The 25,092-nt window shown below is 37.3% G+C and overlaps 1 protein-coding gene across 1 annotated transcript; it reads left to right on the top strand.

Moving 5' to 3' along the window:
• The first annotated feature begins 1,573 nt into the window (after window positions 1–1,573).
• On the top strand, window positions 1,574–24,559 carry LOC113079230 (NACHT, LRR and PYD domains-containing protein 3-like). Its single transcript, XM_026251448.1, has 13 exons — window positions 1,574–1,747; window positions 1,871–1,984; window positions 2,718–2,831; window positions 3,843–3,956; window positions 4,254–4,367; window positions 4,472–6,271; window positions 7,635–7,829; window positions 10,313–10,486; window positions 12,557–12,727; window positions 14,019–14,192; window positions 22,847–23,020; window positions 23,641–23,819; window positions 24,166–24,559. Coding segments are annotated over exons 1-13 (3,375 nt in total). The 5' UTR covers window positions 1,574–1,697; the 3' UTR covers window positions 24,168–24,559.
• Window positions 24,560–25,092: the final 533 nt, after the last annotated feature.

Below are 25,092 nucleotides of genomic sequence, written 5' to 3'. Positions count from 1 at the left end.
ATGCATTAATTCATATTGTGTGATTGTTCTCTACAGGTTGAGTTATTGTGGTCTTACAGATAAAGGTTGTGCTGATCTGGCTTCAGCTCTGAGATCAAACCCCTCACACCTGAGACATCTGAATCTGATTGGGAATAAACAACAGAAATTAGGAGAGCTGTTTCTTTCTGATTGGAAGGAAGATGAATCCTGTTATAAACTGAAGACATTATACTACTATTAGTATATTTTAAATATGTTTTAGTTAAAGTAAAGCATTTTAAATTTGTCAGTAAATTAAAGTTCAGTAACATGACTCATATGTGTGTAACTATAGAATATAAGATAATTTACCTACATTTGAGCTTCTGTATATAAAACCGTTTAATAAAAGTTTAATTCTGTCATGTTTCTGGTCTATCCATATATATTTTCATCTCTTACAGTGTCGCTGTAAGTGATTAAGAGAGAGTTATTGATCATTCACTGTTATGAATCTATGACTAGTTTTCCATTCATGTCTCTGCTGTAATATGAATATCCTAATATCTGGTTGTGTGTTTTTTTCTTAAATGGATCTGCTGATGTGATATCAGTTTCCTCAGGATCAGCTGATGGTGAATAAAGACAGAGACACACAGTCAAACAATCAACAGAGACTGAAGACAAAGAGACATTCAGAGATTTTTATTTACATGCATATTAATTAAAACATTGTACAATCATTTGCATATTTCCAGACCAACAGCAGCTCATCTTTAAATCGGTTGAAACAAGCCCCCCAAAAATATAACAAATGAAAATTAAGCCTTACACTAGCTCAAACAATAAATAGGATACAAATAGCTAAACATTTTCACACAGAAATGCTGCTTTAAGCTCCACTACACAAAACCTTACACGTGCCTCAATTGGTGAAAAAAAAACAAATTAACAAAATATTAACAATTTTAAAAAATCAGCTGTGATGTGGCAAATTTAGACCCTCATCATATATCAACACCTCATGCAGTTAAGAGGCTGTGTTTTTCTCAAAAATAGTTTTTATTTATTTATTTGAAGACACAAGATTAGGTATATTTGTTTATTTTCCTACAAACAATAATAGCCTTCTTCTATAAAGTATTACACATTTGAATAAAGACATGAGTTTGGACCCAATAGCCAATAGTATGTTCCTGCACAACCGGGGATAAAATCATTTGAATGGATGCTGGACGAAAATCCAACGAACTGGATCAAACCTAAGTGTGCCGCATTTTATACTTGATCTGATATATATAGGAATGCCTTAATCATTTGTCCATTGAAAAAAAATGTCCAAAATGTACCGCCATGCGTGGCTTCAGAAATCAAAAGTAAAAGTAAATGTAGCTCTTAAGAGTTGATGTTTCGTCATTTAAACGGTCAGAATCGGTTATTCGGATGATAGTGTTTCATAGAAACAGTGAATTAACCTGTCGATACTTCTAGAAAAAAAAAATAAAATGCGGAGCTGTTCATATGCAACGTCAGCTAATTAAAACTGGTTCAAGGTGAGAAAACAAGACTCGAGACACTGAACACGTGACTTCTAGAAAACAAGAAAAACCGGATTTAAGAATCTTGAGACATGATCATTCTGTTTCTTCGACTCTCAAGATCTGTTCAGCCGAATTATTGTGTTTGTTTGCCATTTCTATCCAGAGTCAGTGGTGAAGCTCAGATTCTGTTTCATCATGGATGAGACACAAACACCCAGAGATGAAGATCTTTCTCCTGAATCCAGGTACTTTCAATAACATTATATTTATTTTCTTTTTAAATAACTGAAGATGGTATATTTAATGATAAATGCTTTAAGGACCTAAAATTGCCCTAATAAAGGATTACCTTTTCTGTTATACTGTAGTTCAGTTCATCAGAAGAGATCCGAACCAGAGCCCAGCTGTGTGTCTGTGAGAAGTGACTGGTCTATTGATAATATCATAGATTTTAAGAGAGGAGGAACACAGACTAAACTTAGGTAAACATTTTTATATAAAAATATGATTATAGTATTGTATTTTATTTTCTCAGAATAGTATCAACATTCAATAATATTTTTTACAAGATGAGAAATTCTCGTTGTACAATGTTTATAGTTTATTCTTATCTGATATTTTGACAAATATAGTGTTAAACATATATATACATCTGTGAAAACACTCAGTTCATTTTTTTTGTATGAACATTGTGTAAAAAAATTTAATTGGCTTGAAAAAGCCCCTAACAAGATGCTAGTAACATGCTAATCATGTTACAAACATGCAAGTAACTTCTTAATCATGTTAAAAAAGGCTAACACCTTGCTAGTAATGTGTTAATCATGCTATAATCATGCTAGTCACATGCTAATAATGAGAGAATCATACTAGCTACAGGCTAATAACTTGCTTGTCATGCTAGTAACTTGCAAATCATGTTAACATGCTAATCATGCTTGGAAATTCTAGTAACCTTTTAAACATGTCAGAAACATGTTATTCATGCTAGAATCATGCTAGCAACATGTCTTAGCAACATGATAGCAACAATCTTTAAAATCTTTTTTTGTTTATCTTTAAAACTATTTTAACTTTCAAACTACTTCAAATTGAAAACTTTCAGACTGCAAGCTTTTAAAACTATTTCAAACTTTATAGCTACTCTTTTTCAAGCCAACTTCAATCAACTTAATTCAAATTCAAATAACTTAATCTAGTCTTTTTCTGTTATAGTTCAGTTTATCAGAAGAGATCAGAACCAGAGCCCAGCTGTGTGTCTATGAAGAGTGACTGGTCTATAGATAATATAATAGATTTTAAGACTGAAAATACAGAGACTGATCTCAGGTATGAAATTTCTATAAATATATGAATATATATGGCATTTTCTTTTTGTATAATATTTATAGTTATTTTTTAATCTTTATATTGTATGTTAATGTATAAAGTGTTGCTCACATCTGTGAAAGCACACAGTTCAATTTACTTTTTTGTGTAAACATGCTAAACATGCTAGAAACATGCTAGCATCATGCCAGTAACATGCTAATCATGTTATAATCATGCTACTAACATGCTAATTATGCTAGAAGCATGCTAGCAACATGCTATTAACTTGCTAATCTTGTCAACATGTTAATAATTTGTTAATCATTCTAACGAAATGCTAGTAACTTGTTAAAATGCTAGAATCATGCTAACAAAATGCTAGTAACGTGCAAATCATGCTAGAATCATGTTAACAACATGCTAGTAGTAGCTAACTTGCCAATCATGTTAGAAACATGCTAGCAGACATGCTAGTAACTTGCTAATCATGTTAGCAAAATGTGAGTAACTTGCTATGATAACCACAACGCTATTAACTTGTTAATCATGCTAACAAAATGTTAGCACCATGCTAGTAACATGTTAATCATGTTAAAATAATGCTAGCTACATGTTAATAACTTGTTAATTATGATAATACCATGTTATTAACATGCTAATCATGCTAGAAACATGCTAGTAACATGCTAATCATGCTAGCAGCATGCAAGTAGCATGCTTAATCTTGCTAACACATGCTAGCAACATGCTAGTCATATTTGAAATATACTAAGACACCCCTCCGGGTACCCCAGAAATATTTTTATACTTAACTGTTTTTTGTTTTGTTTTTCTGATAGACTGTTTTACCTTGAAAACATTCAAACTATAATCTTAAAAATCTTTACAACTATTTTAATTTTCAAACTACTTCAAACCGAAAACTTTCAGACTGCAATCTTTTCAAACTTTATCAAACTTTCTAGCTAGGCTTTTTCAAGCCAACTTAAAGTTTGTCTAATGCCTTAATCTAGTCTTTTTCTGTTATAGTTCAGTTCATCAGAAGAAATCAGAACCAGAGCCCAGCTGTGTGTCTATGAAGAGTGACTGGTCTATTGATAATATAATAGATTTTAAGACTGAAAATACACAGACTGATCTCAGGTATAACGTTTCTATAAATATATGAATATATAATGCATTTTTAGTTACAGAATATCAGTAAGATGTGGTTCTTGTTGTTTAATATTTATAGTTACTTTTAATCTTTATATTGTATATTAATGTATAAACTGTTGCTCACATCTGTGAAAGCACCCAGTTTAAATGACTTTTTTTGTAGTAGTATAGTGCAAATGAAATTATCATGAATGGTCTTTAAAGTTTTTTTATTTATAAATGAATATATAAATTGTGAATACAGTAATTCAAAGGATTTACTTTAGTCTCTCTCTGTTATAGTTTAGTCCATCAGAAAAGAGCAGATCGTGAGCCCAGCTGTGTATCTATGAGGAGTGACGTGTCTATGAATCATCCAGTACATTTTAAGAGTAGGGATAAACAAACTGATCTCAGGTATAACAGTTCTGTAAAATATAAGATTTAATTATAATACAGAATACAAGAAAAGACATTGTGCTTCGTAACTCATGTAATAATGTGTTATTTTAATTTTACAGCCATGAAGTCCTCAACACGTTTAGATCAAATCTGATGAAGAAGTTTGAGTGTCTGTATGAGGAAACAGCGATGCAGGGAAACCCAACACTCCTAAATGAGATCTACACAGAGCTGTACATCACAGAGAGTGAGAGTGGAGAGATCAGTAATGAACACGAGGTGAGACAGATTGAGACACAATCCAGGAGAGCAGCGACAGAGGACACACCGATCAAATGTAGTGACATCTTTAGAGCTTTACCTGGACAAGACAAACCCATCAGAACTGTGCTGACAAAGGGAGTCGCTGGCATTGGAAAAACAGTCTCTGTGCAGAAGTTCATCCTGGACTGGGCTGAAGGGAAAGAGAATCAGGACGTCCAGCTCATATTTCCTCTTCCTTTCAGAGAGCTCAATCTGATGAAGGAAAAAACACTCAGTCTTTCAGATCTTCTTGAGGTCTTTTTCCCTGAAACAAAAGAAATGGAAATATCCGGTGGCAAATATAAAGTGTTGTTCATCTTTGATGGTCTTGATGAGTGTCGTTTGTCTCTAGATTTTCAGAGCGATGTGAGGTTGTGTGATGTAAGTGAATCAGTCTCAGTGGACGTGCTGCTGACGAACCTCATTGTGGGGAATCTGCTTCCCTCTGCTCTCATCTGGATCACCTCCAGACCAGCAGCAGCTGATCTCGTCCCCTCTGAGTGTGTCCATCGAGTGTCAGAGGTACGAGGCTTCAATGACCCACAGAAGGAGGAATACTTCAGGAAGAGAGTCAGTGATCAGAGTCTGGCCGAGAGGATCATCTCACACCTGAAGTCATCAAGGAGCCTCTTCATCATGTGCCACATCCCAGTCTTCTGCTGGATCTCAGCCGCTGTTCTGGAGAAGATGTTGAGTCGAGCAGAGAGTGGAGAGATTCCAAAGACTCTCACGCAGATGTACACACACTTCCTGATCCTTCAGACCAACATCAAACATGAGAAGGACTATGAGAAGAAGGTGACAGATGAAGATATGATCCTCAAACTGGGGAAAGTGGCTTTTCAGCAGCTTGTGAAAGGCAACCTGATCTTCTATGAGGAAGATCTGAGAGAGTGTGGCATTGATGAGACAGAAGCATCAGTGTACTCAGGATTGTGCTCTCAGATCTTCAGAGAGGAGTTTGGCTTGTATCAGGGGAAAGTCTTCAGCTTTGTTCATCTGAGCATTCAGGAACATCTAGCGGCTCTATATGTGCACCTCTCTTGTGTAAACAACAATATAAATGTGTTTGACCAAATCAACAAACAGAGTTTGTGGTCTAAAGTTAAGGCCAGGTTTCTGCTAAATTCATCCGATTATGTTTCTTTATCTGACCTGCACAAGAGAGCTGTGGATGAGGCTCTACAGAGTACAAATGGACATCTGGATATTTTCCTGCGGTTTATTCTAGGTCTGTCACTGAAGACTAATCAGAGTCTTTTGCAAAGATTAATGAAACAGCCAAGAAGCAGCTCTGACAGCAATGAGAAAACAGTTGAGTACATCAAGATGAAGATCAGGACCATTGACTCCACAGAGAAATCCATCAGTATGTTCCACTGTCTGAATGAACTGGGTGATCATTCACTAGTGGAGGAAATACAACAGTATCTGAGATCTGGAACAATAAATGAAGCCAATCTCTCTTCATCTCAGTGGTCAGCTGTAGTTTTTGTGTTGCTGACATCAGAGAAGAAGCTGGATGAGTTTGATATTAATAAATTTGCTAGTGGAAACAATAAACTGAAAGTTTTTCAGAAGCTGCTGCCTGTGATTAAAGAATCCATATCAGTTCAGTAAGTATCACTGAGAACTATCACTTCACTGTTAAAACATTAAGAAAAAAGTCAGATGTTGTCCAGAGTTTAGTGATCAGTATTTTTATGTTTTTTTTCTTCTTCTAATTGGTAACACTAAAAGATAAAAAATTCAGGGAAGTTGACTATGAATAAATAATTCAAATTTGTAAGTTATTAAAATGTTTTTGTAAATATTGGACAGATTTGTAATTTTGGTTGTTATGAGGCTGTCCAGAACAAAGCAGTGACTTATTAAAACAAAACAACAAAATGAAATCCATGTCAGAAACAGGATATTCCAAACATGAGATACATAGAACTGAACAGAATGCACATAACATTCAAGTAGGAAAACACAAAAACAAAAAACAAGAGAAACACTGGGTTATTTATACACAAGATCACAAGGGGCTGATAAGGGACAGCTGCGGGTGAATAGTTGCTAATGAAAACAAACAGGTTTAGCCATGGGAGCAAACAAGTGAGCTACAGTAATGCAACAAGGGAAACAGGATCTAAACACTGGAAGGGAACACGGAAATGTTGGGCCAGCCCAAATACTCACACTTGTGGTCTTTGCACTTGACCACTTATCTACTTAGATTACATATTTCCTGTATTTGGCCATTTGGCATTACCTGATGGGACACACTTTTTGTGTTTAATAGTGTTTACAGAACACTTTTTTTTTATATATACTTTGCATTTTAAAATAAACTTCTAAATATCTTTTCAACCGTCCCTATAACAGATGACACAGTTTAATAATCGTGGTGCTTCTAATTAAGTGATAAAAAGCGGTTGCAAATGTTTTACAAAATACACATATTCATCTTGGTACCAATAAAATGTGTAACCATTTATGTTTTACAACAAAATTACATGTAACAACTAATTATTAATATTATAGTAGATTTCCACGATATGTCTTGAGATCCCTGAACAAAGTTTCACAATTTATTTCCAGGATTTAGTGTGCATTAAGGACACTGTACTTTGGTGTTTTTATGACTAGGGACAGTATTGCATGCTTATTTCCTGATGCGTGCATGCACTCTCAAGTGGTCAAGAATGCAAGTGTTGGGATTTGGACTGGCCCAATAGAAACAGAAAGATACTTCAAAATATGAGTCCAACACAAGATATGGGAACACAGGCCAGGAACATGACACTACATTGTCCAACAAAGAAATATTAATAAGCTTCTTAGGTTTTATGCTTGTGACATTTTAGACATCAATCCAATGATACATCAAACATGCTGATTTTGCTTTGAGTTTGTACTTTCTATTTAATAATTGATTCACTGCTAAACTGGTCTGATCTGAGAGAGTGAAGATTGTGTCATTGTTCTCTACAGGTTGAGTGATTGCGGTCTCACAGATGAAGGTTTTGCTGCTCTGGCTTCAGCTCTGAGATCAAACCCTGAACACCTGAGAGTGCTGGATCTGTCTGGGAATAAACTAAGAGATTCAAGCATGAAGCATGAAGGAGATTTGGGAGTCATGCTGTCTGGTGTATTACAGAATCCTCTCTGTAAACTGGAGAAACTAGTGTAAGATAAAATATGACTCTCACTCCTGAAGCACAATTTACAGTTTTTTTCAATTGCTAACAAGCGCTTAACCACACTTCACATACTTTTTCTAAACTCTTAACACAGACTAACACCTACAAAACACAATTGGCCAAATGGATCATTTTCTTCTCAAAAACACATTTTGTTAAATGTATAGTAAATCTTATTTTCAAAATAGAACACATCTTTCTCTGCACACACCAACTTTACCAAAACACTGGAAATCTGACTCAAAATTAAATTATTCTGTCAAAGAATAACACTTGTTTTCACCTCAAAAGGTACATGCAGTCAATCAAAGTACACAAGGTTTCAAAATACTGGCTATTGTTGACATTACACAAACTGCATAGACTTGGATGTTTCAGTTTTACAGGTATTTGCATGCAAAACATGCAATTCACTGTTTTACACTAAATTTCTTGGTTAGGAACTGTATGTCCAAATGTACAGTAATGTTCACATTCAAAAGCATTCCAGTAAAAAACATTTTTTTTCCTTTACTGTTTACTGCAGGAGGTACAACAATCTCTCACTGCTCCTCTCACTGCTCCTGCTCCCCTCACTGCATCTCTCACTGCTCCTGCACCTCTCACTGCTCCTGCTCCCCTCACTGCTCCTGCTCCCCTCACTGCTCCTCTCATTGCTCCTCTCACTGCATCTCTCACTGCTCCTGCACCCCTCACTGCATTTCTCACTGCTCCTCTCACTGCTCCTGCACCCCTCACTGCTCCTGCTCCTCTCACTGCTCCTGCATCTCTCACTACTCCTGCTTCTCTCACTGCTCCTGCACCCCTCACTGCTCCTGCTCCTCTCACTGCTCCTGCATCTCTCACTACTCCTGCTTCTCTCACTGCTCCTGCTCCCCTCACTGCTCCTGCTCCCCTCACTGCTCCTCTCATTGCTCCTCTCACTGCATCTCTCACTGCTCCTGCACCCCTCACTGCATTTCTCACTGCTCCTCTCACTGCTCCTGCACCCCTCACTGCTCCTGCTCCTCTCACTGCTCCTGCATCTCTCACTACTCCTGCTTCTCTCACTGCTCCTGCACCCCTCACTGCTCCTGCTCCTCTCACTGCTCCTGCATCTCTCACTACTCCTGCTTCTCTCACTGCTCCTGCACCTCTCACTGCTCCCCTCACTGCATCTCTCACTGCACCCCTCACTGCTCCTGCACCTCTCACTGCTCCTCTCACTGCTCCTGCACCCCTCACTGCTCCTGCTCCCCTCACTGCTCCCCTCACTGCATCTCTCACTGCTCTCACTGCTCCCCTCACTGCTCCTGCTCCCCTCACTGCATCTCTCACTGCTCCTGCACCTCTCACTGCTCCTGCTCCCCTCACTGCTCCTGCTCCCCTCACTGCTCCTCTCATTGCTCCTCTCACTGCATCTCTCACTGCTCCTCTCACTGCTCCTGCACCCCTCACTGCTCCTGCTCCTCTCACTGCTCCTGCTCCTCTCACTGGGCCTGCTCTTCTCCCTGGGCCCCTTGCTCATACTCTTCCTCGTCCATACATTACAGTGTTTGTCTTTTTCTGTTTCTGTTTCCAAAAAATATCACTCTTCAAAGTCCTCCTTTTATTGTATAAGTGTCAATGTAATAGAAACAAATAACCCCTGCCATTGAGTCTAACCCAGATTGGAATCAGCTGTAGTTGGCTCAATTTACACAACATAAATCAGCTAAGATATATTGTTTTTGAACTGATATAATCGCAGAAGCAGAGGTTTTTATACTGTATCTAAGGTTTGGAACATTGTTTTTGCTATTGTGGGATGTTGTGTGTTAACATTTGTAAATACTGCAAAAACGATCTATAATTTTGTTGGGAGGTATAGCTTGTCTGTTCAGAAAATGTAAGCATTGTGGAAATGTGTTCAATGACTCCATATTGTGTGAAAACGACATGAAATGTGTGAATGGTATGGCCACAATAGATAGATGCTGTGCTAATTGTGTTTAGAGTTTTTGAAAATGTGACAACTGCTTGGACAAATGCTTGTTAGCGACTGAAAAAAACTGTAAAGTATATGTGAAGTGTTCAGCCTCTTTCTGCTGCTGTGAGTTCAGCTGATTGAGCTGACTTTCACACACACTTTCACACACAATCAAAAATTTCACTCTCTTGAATTTAAACAGACTTGAGCTCAACTCAGTCAGAACTGAGATGAAGAACATGCTGAGTTCATTCTTACATTTCATCTCATTTATGTTTCAGTAGTGACTCTTTTTAAAATATTGTTTTAACTGTGTAAAATCACACACATCACTACTCCATATACTATATTCTAAATAACCCTAAAAATCAGCTATGTAGTGAATTGTGTCACTTATTTAAAATAGTTTTTGCATTAGATACATTTTGTAAATAGAAAATACAGGTATGGTGCAATATTATTTATCGTGCTTGACTATACTGAGGCCTAAATGTTTTATGGTCATGTTTTGTTCTCTACAGTTTGAGTAAGTGTGGTCTCACAGATGAAGGTTGTGCTGCTCTGACTTCAGCTCTGAGATCAAACCCTGAACACCTGAGAGTGCTGGATCTGTCTGGAAATAAACTAGGAGATTCAAGCATGAAGCTTCTTTCTGTTGTACTGGCGAATCCTCAATGTAAACTGGAGAAGCTGGGGTAAGATAATCTATATAACACAGTGTGAAGTATATGTGAAGTGCAAGTCCAAATACAAAAACAAAATTATTATTTTATTTTATTTTAAATCCAAAAACAAAAAGCAGCAAATAAGCACAATGGTAAATCTAAAACCAAAATTAAACCTACCTGAAATTGTGGGTATCGTTGGCAAATGGAATAACTGCCCATTAATGGACAAGACATCAGTCAATCAAGATGTAAAGAAAGTCTAATAATTTTGACCAGCTTTGTTTCTTTTGTTAACATTAAAACAGTTTATCAATAGCAAAACCATCAAGCACATTATCTGTGTACAGTACAAATAGCCTGCCTTTTTGGAAGAGGTTTGACTTTTACCGGATAGAATTTCAAAAGAAATCAAAGTGACAAACTTGATTAAGAATCTTTTTCTAAGCAATATGACATCATATTGACAAGGTAAAAAGGGTGTTTTCATGAATATTGAGGAATTTTATCCAATGTTTGTTGGAGACATTCCATGGAGACCCTAAAGGATAATATCAACTTTTGGAAATGGGCATTCGATGTCCCCTTTTAAGACTTGAAAAAAAGCTTGAGATAAACACTTTCCATATTAGGATATTTTGGCTTATTAAAGAGCCTACAAGACTTAATGTCAGAGATGTAGCTTTGTGTGTGTGTGTGTGTGTGTGTGCGTGCGTGCATGTGTGAGTGATTGAATGAGTGTGTGTGTGTGTGTGTGTGTGTGTGTGTGTGTGTGAGTGTTTGTGTGAGTGAGAGTGCATGTGTGAGTGAAGAGCTCCATGTCCTCAGACACAGAGAGCAATAATGTAATATAACCAGTAAAACTCTGTAACTCTGTAAAAAAGCTGTAATTAATAGTGTCATTAAAGGGGGGGTGAAATGCTATTTCATGCATACTGAGTTTTTTACACTGTTAAAGAGTTGGATTCCCATGCTAAACATGGACAAAGTTTCAAAAATTAAGTTGTACGTTTGAAGGAGTATTTCTGTTCCAAAAATACTCCTTCCGGTTTGTCACAAGTTTCGGAAAGTTTTTTTCGAGTATGGCTCTGTGTGACGTTAGATGGAGCGGAATTTCCTTATATGGGTCCTAAGGGCACTTCTGCTGGAAGAGCGCACGCTCCCTTATTTTTGCACAGCCCTAGATGTATTGAAACAGTATATATTTGCTTAGCGGTTTTGGAAAATGACTAAGTTCCACTTTATGTCGTCTTTTTTTAATTTTTTTTTTAAGCTGTACATGTGGAAAGTGCAGTTTGATGACAACATCGCATGTTGTTTACTTGATGTGCTTATGCGCCGATAGTTAAGTTAACAACACAGAGATATTTGAAGCAGTTTTACTCACCGCCTGCGGTTCCAACACACGATCGTGACCCTTTTTCGTTGGGATTGCATCATCCTTAAGAAATAAACGATGTGCAAATCCGGCGTCAAACTGGGCCTTGTTTGTAAAAAAAAAAGCATCTTCGAAATGCAGGGAACAAACACAAACACTTGCACAACTCCGTTGATGCTCTGTAAAAATAAACTCCATCCACTGGTCCCTTAATGCTGTTTTTTTTTGGTCATCTGTGCAGGGTTGTCTTGCCCTGGCAACCAAAAACACACTCCTTTTGTGACAATTCGCTCTCGCTCTGATCAGTGAATGTCTCTGCTCTGCTATACGGGAGCGCGCGCTCTTCCGGCAGAAGTGCCCTCAGGACACATATAAGGAAATTCCGCTCCATCTAACGTCACACAGAGCCATACTCGAAAAAAACTTTCCGAAACTTGTGACAAACCGGAAGAGGTATTTTTGGAGCAAAAATACTCCTTCAAACGTACAACTTAATTTTTGAAACTTTGTCCATGTTTAGCATGGGAATCCAACTCTTTAACAGTGTAAAAAACTCAGTATGCATGAAATAACATTTCACCCCCACCTTTAAGATCTATGTAATGATCCATCAAACATTGATTTGTGCTTTAAGTTTGTACTTTCTCTTTAGTAATGGATTCAGAGCTAAACTGATCTGATGTGATCTGAGAGAGTGAAGATTGTGTCATTGTTCTCTACAGGTTGAGTAAGTGTGGTCTAGCAGATGGAGGTTGTGCTGCTCTGACTTCAGCTCTGAGATCAAACCCTGAACACCTGAGAGAACTGGATCTGTCTGGGAATAAACTAAGAGATTCAGGAGTAATGCTGTCTGATGTAATACAGAATCCTCTCTGTAAACTGGAGATACTGCAGTAAGATCATATGTCTCTCACACATGAAGCACAATGTAAAGTATATCTGAAGTGTTCAGCCTCTTTCTGCTGCTGTGAGTTCAGCTGATTGAGCTGGAAATGACTGAACACATGAGCTGCTCCTCAGTAACATTAAACTATAGGACTGAGGGTCACACTGAAATACACACTTCCCTTTCGAACATTCACTTCACGTTGTGTATGGGGACAACTCATGTTTACCCTGGTACTGAAGCCTGATTTGTTAACATTTTTGTTGCTGCACAAATCAATGGCTCTATAATGGGTGGAGCTGACCCTGCAATCAAGAAGTCAGAGAAGAGGAAGGGAAGAAGCTCAGCTCTGTTCACCACCGTCGAAAAGCCCCAACAGAGGAGGACGACTTGCATGCGGCCATCCGGCCTTCAAAATAGCAAATTTCTGAGCAAAATTCCTAGCGACGCTGTTGCAAATGTCACTCTGTGAGTGTGGCCCAAGCAGGGGACCCATGCACGATGCAGAAGGGCAAACCCATGCAAGGACTGCTAGCTCACTGAGATGAATCCTTTCACAGAGAACATGAGTCTTGCTCTTCTCCACTCATGAATTGTCTTCTTCAATGAAGGCAGCCTCGCTCTCGTTTCTCCTCTCTCAGCAAGCTCAGAGAAAGAAACCGTGGAATGGCTTGAATGATCTCACACAGCACTTTGATCTACTGTGTGTTTTACATGAGATGATTAGTGGCCCTCAACTGCAATGAGCAGTTTTATCTTTTTAGGAGGATTTAAAGAGAATGCTGTCACTGACAGTATCAGATTTAGACGCGTCTGGGCCATGCCCACGATGAGGCTGCGCTCCTGGGGGCTGGCTGCTCTCACTGAAAGAGTATTGAGTCTAGCAAAGCATTTTGAGAGGAACATGAAAGGATCAGTTTTCGCTGAGGCTGAAACTCCCTCTAAAAACATCTTGTGCTCGCTCACCATCTCTCAGTTCAACACCAAGTAGTGGAAGTTCCTTTAAAGTTGGACATGTCCTTCTCATTCAGCGTGCACCCAAGAAAACTACCACTGTGATAGTGGCCCAACAAGAGCAATTCTCCTCTCCTCTCCTCCTCAGTGTCCCACCCCATGTTGGTGAACTACCATTCATAAAATTGAACCATTTGCCACCCAGGTCCATTTTAGACCTCAGTCCAATGATTCATCAAACATACTGATTTGTCCTAAAAGTTTGCACTTTATCTTTAATAATGAATTCAGTGCTAAACTTATCTGATCTGAGAGAGTGAGGAGTTTGTCATTGTTCTCTACAGGTTGAGTGATTGCGGTCTCACAGGTGAAGGTTGTGCTGCTCTGACTTCAGCTCTGAGATCAAACCCTGAACACCTGAGAGAACTGGATCTGTCTGAGAATAAACCAGGAGATTCAAGCATGAAGTTTCTTTCTGCTGTACTGGCGAATCCTCACTGTAAACTGGAGAAGCTGGGGTAAGATAATCTTTATAACACAGTGTGAAGTATATGTGAAGTGCAGAACAAATCAAATCACAAAAACAAAATAAATCCAAAAACAAAAATCATAAATTATCAGCAAACCATAAGAAAAATGGCAAATCTAAAACAAAATTAAACCTATCTGAAAATGTATTGTTAGCAAATGAAATACTTGCAATTGATCAGATAAGAAGACATCTGCCTTTTAAAATGTACGGAAAATCAAAGAATTGTGACCAGCCTGGTTTCTTGTTCATGGTGGACTTCACTGTTCACTTTAAACCAGTTTTCAATAGTAAAACCTTTTGACTCAAAAGAAACCAGTCAGACACTGTACATGGGAGAGAATGAACAGTGGGCTTATTCTTTTGATGCAACAGAGTTGAGTAAGAATCTGCCTGTTCCTGAACCCATTTTTCTCCCTTTTATCCATTGCATGTTAGCTCAGACTGGCATTTATTTTAAAGAAAAATCAAGAAAATATTGCAGTTTTTTTTTGCTAAACGACAGTGAGCACAACTGAAGCTACATGTGCAAAACTCTAACTACAGTGTGCACTAGCAACAGTCACCTGAGCTAAACAGTTCACATCACCTGCAAAACTCATTCAAAGCAACACAACTCTTAACACACGGCTCAAAACAGGCTCATTGCAGCCAAACACTACACACAACCCTCACTGAGATAACACATACTGTCACTCAGAACACACTGAAAGGAGAAACACTAGCATTAAACACCAATACAGAAATTCTCACTTATCATCTTTACAGTTTGAACAATTTCAGTGACTTCATACAAAGTAATATTTTCTTCAAAGAAAGGAGTGACATTCTTTCACATGATTTATTTAATTTTTTAGAACATAACAGTTATTTTAGCAGTTTGTTTCAATAGTCTGTAGTAATTTACGGAATTACAGTAATGAGAAAAAAAGCTAGAAACTAAAAGTACATACTGTAATTCAAACAAATAATTTTCAGGGCTAATCCTGAAATTGCAGTCAGCAGTGTTTGAAATCTCTTCTGTTCTGAATGTGTGGTTCACAGTTTTGACAACAGTGTGTTAGCATTTGAACAAAGTGCTGTAAATCCACAGTGTTGTGCAGGTTGTGGTTTAAGTCATGGGATAAGTGTGTAGAGTTTTGAAAACTGTGTTCAAGCAATGAAAAACGAACTAGAGTTTGGTCCACATGAACTCCTGCTGTGCAGACTGTAGTTAGAGTTTTGCACATGTGACTCCAGTTGTGCCCACCATCATTTAGCAATCGAAAAAAACTGTAATAAAATGGAAATACGGTGTTTAATGGGAATATAATTGTGGGAATAAAATGTCAAAAGAGTCTATTAAATAAGCACAACAAATATTACATTTTATAGTTAACATTTTAATAGGCTTTTTTAAAGTGGACATTGGATGTAATGTTTGCATATAAATGTGTCTTAGCAGTGTGTGGACACAATGACCACAATGATAAATTATCCTTTTTTAATCCCCGAAAAACCTAAACAATCTCAAATGTCAAGCCATTTTGATTTTATAAACAATATCACATCATATTGTCATGTTTATAAGGTAAAAAGTGTGTTGAGGATTTTTATCCAATGTTTGTTGGAGACATTCCATGTAGACCCTAAAGGATAATACCAACTTTTGGAAAATGGGCATTCGATGTCCCCTTTAAAGACTTGAAAAAAGCTTGAGAAAAACACTTTCCATATTAGGATATTTTGGCTTATTACAGTTTTTTTACAGACGCTAGGACACATTTCTCAATACTTAAGTCACTTTTTCAAAACTCTTCCCACAGTTCTCCAAACCAACTTTCAGCTTGGCAAAGCAGTTCATTTCACATTCAAAATGCATTACAACTACCAAAACACTTTATTCAGGTCTCAAATCAACTCTTTCTTTCAGAACACTAGCAAAGGTTGACACCCACAAAACAATGAGCTAAAAAACACTAACAACATGTAGCATTATACAATGTTTTCTTTTGTAAAACAAGGACATATCTCTGTTTATAATTCACTGCAATATATGTTACTGGAATGAATCAGACATGATGCAGAATTCATCAATATTTTATGTAGTTTATTTATTTTTATTTTTATGCACCGAGTAATTCCAAAATACAAGAATTTGTATACACACCATCCACTGATAGTGATACAATAGTAATGCTAATCTAATAATTGTCCAATCGTTTTTATAGCATTTCATTCAAATATTACTGTAGAAATGTAGCAAATTGCGGTCTTATCCAGTTTTGTATTATGTTATTGTTTTGAACATAAGTTTAACAGTTTTGAAAACAGTATGTAAGCTTGTGCAAATTGACCTGTTTATACAAAGAGTTTTGGCAGTTGTTGTGTCTGAGTGAGAAAAGAATTCATGAAATTTGAGAGATGTAGTCATTGAATGTATTTTGTGCCAAAGCAATGATAATTGATCCTCAGTTTAGCCCACATAGACTTCTGTTGTGCTCACTGTGTGAAGAGTTTTGCAAAAGTGACCTAAGTATTGAGAAATGTGTCTTATCGTCTGTAAAAAACTGTAAAGAGCCTACAAGACTTAATGTCAAAGATGTAGCTGTGTGTGTGTGTGTGTGTGCGTGCGTGCACGTGTGAGTGATTGAATGAGTGTTTGTGTGTGTGAGTGTGTGTGTGTGTGTGAGTGTGTGTGCACGTGCGAGTGAGTGTTTGTGTGTGTGAGAGTGCGTGTGTGAGTGCAGAGCTCCATGTCCTCCTCAGACACAGAGAGCAATAATATAATATAACCAGTTAAACTCAGCTGTAATGAATAATGTCATTCAGTGTCAATAGTGTCAGTCAAAAACTGATTTTGCTTTAGAGACCAAAAATTGTTGCAGATGTTTCATGAAGAACCAAGAGGATCATACCAACTTGAGGAAAATGGGCATGTCCCTCTTAAGGACAGAGCTTGAGAAAAACACTATCCATATTATTTAGGATACTTTAGCTTATTAAAGAGCCTACAAGACTTAATGTCAAACTGAACATAATTGCCAGCCATAAGTTGACAGGCTGTCAGTCAGTGCAGTTACAAGGGACTGTTTTTTATGAGTTCTGTCAACGAATATGCTTAAAAACACTGATTCATTCATGAATGAAACAAGTTGTTGAAATTAATTTAACTTTGAGCACCACTTCAGTCGAGGGTAACACGCCACCTGGTTTACAATGAAGATGTTTCCCTTCATAGAGATAAATGGCATTGATTCAGTGCTGACGCCAATCGTGGGAAATCATCTTAAACTTTTAACTACTTCAAAAAATATTGCTCTCATCTTCTGACAACTGATGGCAAACTGATATTTTTTTCCACAAATATTTACCTTGACTTGAAGAGGGACAGATACAGATAACTGCACATGATTCAGTTTCCCTGTAGTTGTGTGTGTGTGTCACGTACGGTGATACAGGAAACGAGAAGAGATCAGATTCAGAATTAGATTTATTCAGACATTTAAACATTTAACAAATAATTACAAAAAATCAACAAAAAGTCTGAAATGGAATAGGCAGAAGCAAAAGCTTATTGCGCCTATCCCAATGCATTTACAAAACGTAATCAGTAAAGCTGCCAATGTCTTATACATGGAGAAAAACTAAAGAAAAAAAACATCATCAACATCCCCAGCATCCATTTACATCTTTAGCATCCATTCTCAATGTATTTTTTTATAATTGATTTCTTCAAAAGAATTTTAAATTGAATTAAGGTTTTACAGTCTTTTAGCTCTTGGTCCAACTTACTCCATACATTAATCCCAACAAAAGAAACACAATGCTGCTTTGCACTCGTTCTCACATATGTTTTTGAAACATTTCTTCCTTTCGGAAATTATAAACACAATCTCGTTTTTGGAACAATCCCTGGATATGCACTGGTGACCTATTATGGCTTATATTATACATAAATTGTGCTGTTTTAAACTTGACCAAATCCTTCAATTTTAGTGCTTTTAGTTTAATGAAGAGCTCATTTGTATGGGCCCTGTAATCCACTTTATTCACAATGCAGATAGCTCTTTTTTGAATGATACTTATTGGATTAAGATTGGTTTTATAAGTGTTTCCCCAAACTTCTAGGCCATAGGTCATGTACGGGAGAACCAGGGAACAGTATAAAATATATAATTTTTTTTCATTTAAAAGTTCTTTAACTTTGGATATTATTGCAAGAGATTTACATAACTTTGCCTTGATGTAGTTTATATGGGGCTTCCAGCTAAGCTTATTTTGTAAAAGTACTCCAATAAATTTTTTTTCATTCACTCGTTCTATCTCAGTATTACTTATTCTTAAATTTATACCCACATCAATAGCACGATTTCCAAAAAACTATAAATTTGGTTTTATATAAATAAAGGGTTAACTTATTAGAATCAAACCACTTCTTTAACAACGATAATTGTTTTTCTACTATATCTATCAATGCTTCTAAATTTTTACCAAAACTAAGCATGCTGGTGTCATCAGCAAATAAAATAAGGTTTGATGTTTTTGAAACTAAACAAAGATCATTTATATACATAAGTGCATTTATATACATTTAGATCCAAGTGCAGGTATGAGTCTTTATTAAAGGGCAAATCCAAAAGGGTAAACAGTCCAGGCAGGGTCAAAACCAGAATATACAATAACATAACGAACACACGGCAAGAGCAGACTCAGGAAAGTATCACACATAAGACAAGGACTCCGTGACACAGACTCAGACAGACCGGGTATAAATACACAGAAGGATAATGGGGGAATTGGAGACAGGTGAGGAACAATCAATTAACTAAAACAAGGAGGAAAGTGACCAAATAAGGGAACAGGAAGTGATAAGGTGACAGACACCGAGGGAACAGAGGACACCTAGTGGAAACCCAGGGAACACAAACCAGACACTGTGACAGTGTGTGTATGTGTGTGTGTGTGTGTGTGTGCCAAGAAAGACAAGCCACCCTCCTTTTCCATCATGGGCAATGAAATTAAAGTGTATGCGCGCCATGAAACTTACTGCTATCTCGGACACCGGTTTAACATCGCGGGTGAATGGGAAGAGCAAATACACGAACTTAGCAGTGAATACTGCACAAGACTGGACATGGTGGACTCATCCCCCCTCCCTGTTGCAATGAAGCTACAGGCCATAAGAGAGATTGCCCTTTCCAAAATACAGCATCTCTTCGCAAACATACATATTCCTAAATGCATCTTAAACGAGCTGAATAATAAGACTGTAAGCTTGGTAAGACGCTGGATAGGACTAAATACACACTCGACAAGAGACGTGCTGTTCCACAGGTCCAGAGAGGGAGGGCTGGGCGTCCCTCACATAGAGTGGGTGTATACTGCCGCCAGAATAAGCAACCTGTTAAGGATGCTAAATAATGATGACGCAGCCGTGCGTGAGCTTGCCCGAGCCTCACTTTTACTACATCTAGGGAAACGCAAGGTCCCTCTTTGTATATTAGATGACGCCAGCTTCCTTGGGTTCAGAAGAAAACCCAGTGGAAAATTGGACACCAATACACCAGGCTTCGGTGTGCGCTCGGACTGGCTGGACCTGAATGACCTCTGTAACCATGCAAACATCCAACTGCGCTGGAGGAACACAGCAGGACAGTGGAAGCCAATGAGAACATCTGCACGGATCCAACCATCACGGCAGAGGCAACCATTACAACTGATGACAACATTCAACTTCTTGATACTCAAAACATCAGAAGGACAATAATCGACCACTTTCACTTGCGTATGATACAACACTGGACAGGCCTACGCCTACAAGGACAACTGGCCTGCCTGCCCTGTGCTGACCAGAACCTATCACACACAGTTTTGAAAAACACAGCTCTACAAGATGACATCTACAGATTCACAATTAAAGCTCGTCTTCAGGTACTACCAACAAAGTCCAACTTAGCAACCTGGTTTCCATCTGCACATGAGCCGTTCTGCCTGCAACATCACAGCCGGCAAAGAGAGACGATCGCGCACATCCTTAACGGCTGCTCTGCCTATAAAGGACTGTACATCGCGCGCCACGACCGTATCGTTGCACTCTCAGCGAAGGAGCTCAGAGACAATGTCAGCCATACCACAATCCACTGTAACGAAAAGATCAAGACAGACTGGTTCCCCCTCCCACATGAACAGTGCGTTACATTGGAAACCGCCATAAATCACTTACCAAATACACCTGATATAGTTGTAATTAATGAACACACCAAAGCTGTTACAATAATAGAAATCGGTTGCTCTTTTGATGCCTACATGGACACCTGCTATGCTTCAAAACTGCTGAAATACCAACCATGGTACAATGTTTTTAATAACTCTGGCTACTCTTGTAAAGTTATTGCCCTCATTTTTGGTAGTTTAGGCAATGTGCACAAGTTGTGTGTAAGAGGCCTGCAGATCTGTGGACTACATAAGAACAAGGCCAAAAAACTGACGAGATATTGCTCTGTATCAGCAGTAATCGGTAGCCTCTACATATGGAGGCGCAGGTGCCACCTTTACCCTTAATGTGCAAAATGGACTGAGATATTGGTTGCTGTTGTACATCTTTCTGTCAAATTTGGATTAAGCCATGATATATGCTTATCTTTTAATCCAAATAAAGAATTTAAATGTGTGTGTGTGTGTGTGTGTGCGCGTGAGTGTGTGTGTGTGTGTGTGTGTGTGCTTGTGTGCGTGTGCGTGTGCGTGTGTGTGTGTGTGTGTGTGTGTGTGTGTGTGTGTGTGTGTGTGTGTGTGTGTGTGTGTGTGTGTGCGTGAGTGTGCAAGTAAGTGTCTTAGTGGAGAGATCTGTGTCCACCTCAGAAACAGAGAGCAATAATATAAAACCAGTAAAACTCAGCTACAGTGAATAGTGGCATTAATAAAAACAGATTTTGCTTTAGAGAAATTTAAAATAAAATAGAAGGATGATGCAGTGAAGAAATAATATTTTTTCTACAGACTTGAGCTCAACACAGTCAGAACTGAGAGATGAAGAACACATCACTACTCCATACATATTAGCTCAGATCTAAATAACAATAGTGAATGGTGTCACTTATTTAAAACAGATTATGCATTAGAGACATTTTTAAATAAAAAGTACTGGGATGATGCAATATTATTTATCCTGCTTGACTGAGATTTAGACCTAAATGTTTTATGATCATGTTTTGTGCTCTGTGACGTTTTAGACCTCAGTCTAATGATTCATCAAACAGTGGTTTGTGCTATTAGTTTGCACTTTCTCTTAAATAAAGGATTCGGTGCTAAACTGATCTGATCTGATCTGAGAGAGTGAAGAGTGTCATTGTTCTCTACAGGTTGAGAGATTGTGGTCTCACAGGTGAAGGTTGTGCTGCTCTGACCTCAGCTCTGAGTTCAAACCCTGAACACCTGAGAGAACTGGATCTGTCTTGGAACCAACTACAAAATTTCAGTCTGAAGCATCTTTCTGCCATACTAGCGAATCATTGCTGTAAACTGGAAAAACTGTGGTAAGATCATACAGTATTTATAACACACAATGTGAAGTTTAAATCCATAAAAAATAAGCAGTAAATCATAAGTACAATGGCAAATCTAAACAAACAAACAAAAAAATTTAACCTACCTGAAAAGGTAGGTATTGTTGGTAAATGGAATAATTACCACTGACTGGATGACTAGATTCAAATGACTTTCTTTTGCTTTTGTTTCGTTCCCAATCCAGTAGAACAGGCCCTGCATACAGTTCATTTCAAAGAACTGAGTATTTCGATTTCCATACGTGTTTTTTCTTTAGGCGTGATGGTTATACAAATATTTAAGTAAAAAGTTTTCACAAAAGCAGGTTCTTGGTAGCGCAAGAGTGCGCTTTAACGTCTACAAGAGACACTAAAAAAGCTAGACATTAAATTAAGCATTAGGCCTATATACATTTAAAAAAACAAGCGTTATATAATTTTTATATAACTTTGTTTAATTTTTTAATGAAATACGAATTTTGATTCATGAACATTGGTTTGTGTCTCATACTCATTGGTGACCGTGTCGGACTCATGTCTGCTCACTCATTAGTGTCTGAACTATTAAAGAAGAAACCACATTTCCATATTTAATTTCTGGGTTAAAAAATGACAAATGTCTCGAGCCATGTATTTAACTTAATTAATTGAATTTGAAACCATTTGGACTTGAGATACTTTCAAATGTTGTATTTCTTTCTTTTTATTGCTGCATAAAATAAAATAATTAAGTGGACAAATGTTTTTTTTTTCTGGTTTTGTTTGAAATATAAAGTTTTTCAAGGACTTGGCTCTCACAAGCAAATCACATGCACTTATTAGATAAAAATAACAGTCTAGTTCACCCTTGTTTTAAACAGTGTCCTTAATTAAAACTGAGTTCGCATTAGACAGACATTTGAAAAAAAAACAGACATATTTCAATAAATAGATATTATTTATCCTGCCTGAATGAGAATTTAGTTGCTTTATGATCATGTTTTGGGTCCTGAGGCATCTTGGTCCAGTGATCTGTCAATACTGATTTGTTTTTTAAATTTGAACCTTCTCTATAATAATGGATTCAGGGCTAAACTGATCTGATCTGAGAGAGTGAAGAGTGTGTCATTGTTCTCTCTAGGTTGAGTGACTGTGGCATCACAAAAGAAGGTTGTGCTGCTCTTGCTTCAGCTCTGAGATCAAACCCTGGACACCTGAGAGAACTGGATCTGTCTGGAAATAAACTGGGAAGTTCTGTTGAGAAGCATCTCTCTGCTGTACTGGCGAATCCTCACTGTAAACTGGAGATACTCGGGTAAGATCATCCCTCTGATAATCATGCATTTTTCCAGGTTTTTTTTTTTTTTCTATCAAAATCCATGCAATGGATGTGAAAATGCAAAAAATCGTACCTGACCCAAATTTTTTACAACAGACGAAAGTTTTGGTGTGTAAACATGACTGACACAATGTGAATTCGTACTGTATTTGTTTTTCAACGTGGAAAACTTCATACTCAGTGTGCAAAGACCTTAAGACTGATTATCTCTATTGAGTTCGTCACATTTTTAGCTTATAAACTGCCAAATGAAAAATCATGACACAATTATGTATTTTATCACGAGAGTTGATTAATATTATTTAATAGGGAGCATGTGGATCCTGTGAAGCAAATGTCCTTCAGTTGGTGTTTATTGGAGCTGCACGTTATATCACTATGAAATAATATCTCACAATCAGCTTTGTGTGTCTGTTCAGTCCTGAAGCACATGACAGTTTCAAACAGCACTGAACATCAACATTCATAAATCCCATTCTATCAGCAGCAGTCTATGGCAGTGATTGTCATTATATCTCCTCTCCTGCTCTGAGACTACAGTCAATAACAAACTAAAGACACTTCAACTACAATTCACAGTGTGTCTTTCTTTACAGGTTAAGAGATTGTGGTGTCACATCTACAGGTTGTGCTGTTCTGGCTTCAGCTCTGAGATCAAACCCTGAACACTTGAGATATCTGGATTTGTCTGGGAATAAACTATCACAACTCGTTTTGAAGCCTCTCTCTGGTCTGAAGGATGATTCACATAATAAACTGGTGAAACTAAAGTATTGTGAGTTTTTTATTTATTATTTAACGTTCAGTAACAGGCTTCATATGTGTTTGATTGGAGAATACAAGATAATAATTCAGCTCCACTTTAGTCTCTGTACTTTAAACTGTTTAATAAGAAAGATAGAGTTGTTGTGTTGTTGTGCAGACTGGGGAAAACTAGGTTAAAGAGGAAACACAGAGATAGAAACAAAGCTTACTCGTTACATGTTGATCATTTATCGTTATAATCTATGATCAGTTCTTCATCCATATCTCTGTTTTTTTTCTGACATGGATCTGCTGATATGATGTGACAGCAGTGATGTTTCAAACACATATGTGACTGTCTGTGTGTTTTATTGTAGGACTCTCAGTATTTAGACTTCAGTCCAGTTTCCTCAGGATCAGCTCCTACAGAGACACAGTCACACAATCAACAGAGACTCAAGACAGAGACACACAGCGATCACACTCAATTCACATCACTGTATTGTTTTTATATTTTGTGGGTCTGTTTTTTTTTAAGTACTGTTGTCATTAAATTTTCCACAATTATCTCTTTAGAGGACCTGGACTTGCTGTATAATTTAAGACTAAGTTTTGTACATGATGGTCTGTGCATGAATGTTGAAAACCACTGTGTACAATTTGGGATGGTTTTGAATTTGCTAGATATTGATTACAGTACAGATGCTGTAACACTTGTTCCAAATTTTCTTGTTTCTTTGATGGCAGAGTTTTCATTCTTTTAAGTGACAAAAGTTGAACACATCTTAATTAACAAACCATAACAAGATATGTACAGTGCTGTGCACTAGACAACTTTTTATGGGAGAAAGAGATGAATTTTACAATTACAGTATTTGTGTATTTATTTATTTTTACTTTATTATTTTACTTCAGTGTAAATTGAGTTAAAGGTGACATTTTACATTAGAGAGCATCACGAGCCTGACTAGTGAACAGAAATATGTATTTAAAATGTTGCATTTTGTATATAATGTTTCCTTCCCTTTGCTGGCAAGACAATAACGTTTTTGGGTTTGTATTTTCAGATAATCTTATTATTATTATTATTTTGTTTTTTTTTTGTACAAAGATATCCACTAGAATTATCTGGGTTTTTTTTTAATCATTTCAAGTTACTGTATGAGCTTCACTGAACATACTGTACAATAAATCAATCTTATTTAGAATTAAATAACTTTTTTTTGGAGATTGGATGGAGAATAGAAGACACAACATTTCACAGAACTCACTCTGTTTTTTTTATTTTTATTCTGGATCTTGGA

The sequence above is a fragment of the Carassius auratus genome, unplaced genomic scaffold, assembly GCF_003368295.1.
Source record: "Carassius auratus strain Wakin unplaced genomic scaffold, ASM336829v1 scaf_tig00027474, whole genome shotgun sequence".
NCBI classification, from domain to species: Eukaryota; Metazoa; Chordata; class Actinopteri; order Cypriniformes; family Cyprinidae; genus Carassius; species Carassius auratus.
Note: the sequence above shows the minus strand (reverse complement) of the source record. Positions and strands in the feature narration are given on the sequence as shown.

Excerpts from the sequence above, each read along its gene's own strand:
- LOC113079230 (XM_026251448.1), top strand. The coding sequence starts at position 1,698 with ATGGATGAGACACAAACACCCAGAGATGAAGATCTTTCTCCTGAATCC. Across the intron at positions 6,272-7,634 it reads AAAGAATCCATATCAGTTCA|GTTGAGTGATTGCGGTCTCA; the intron begins GTAAGTATCACT and ends TGTTCTCTACAG. Across the intron at positions 14,193-22,846 it reads TGTAAACTGGAGAAGCTGGG|GTTGAGTGACTGTGGCATCA; the intron begins GTAAGATAATCT and ends TGTTCTCTCTAG.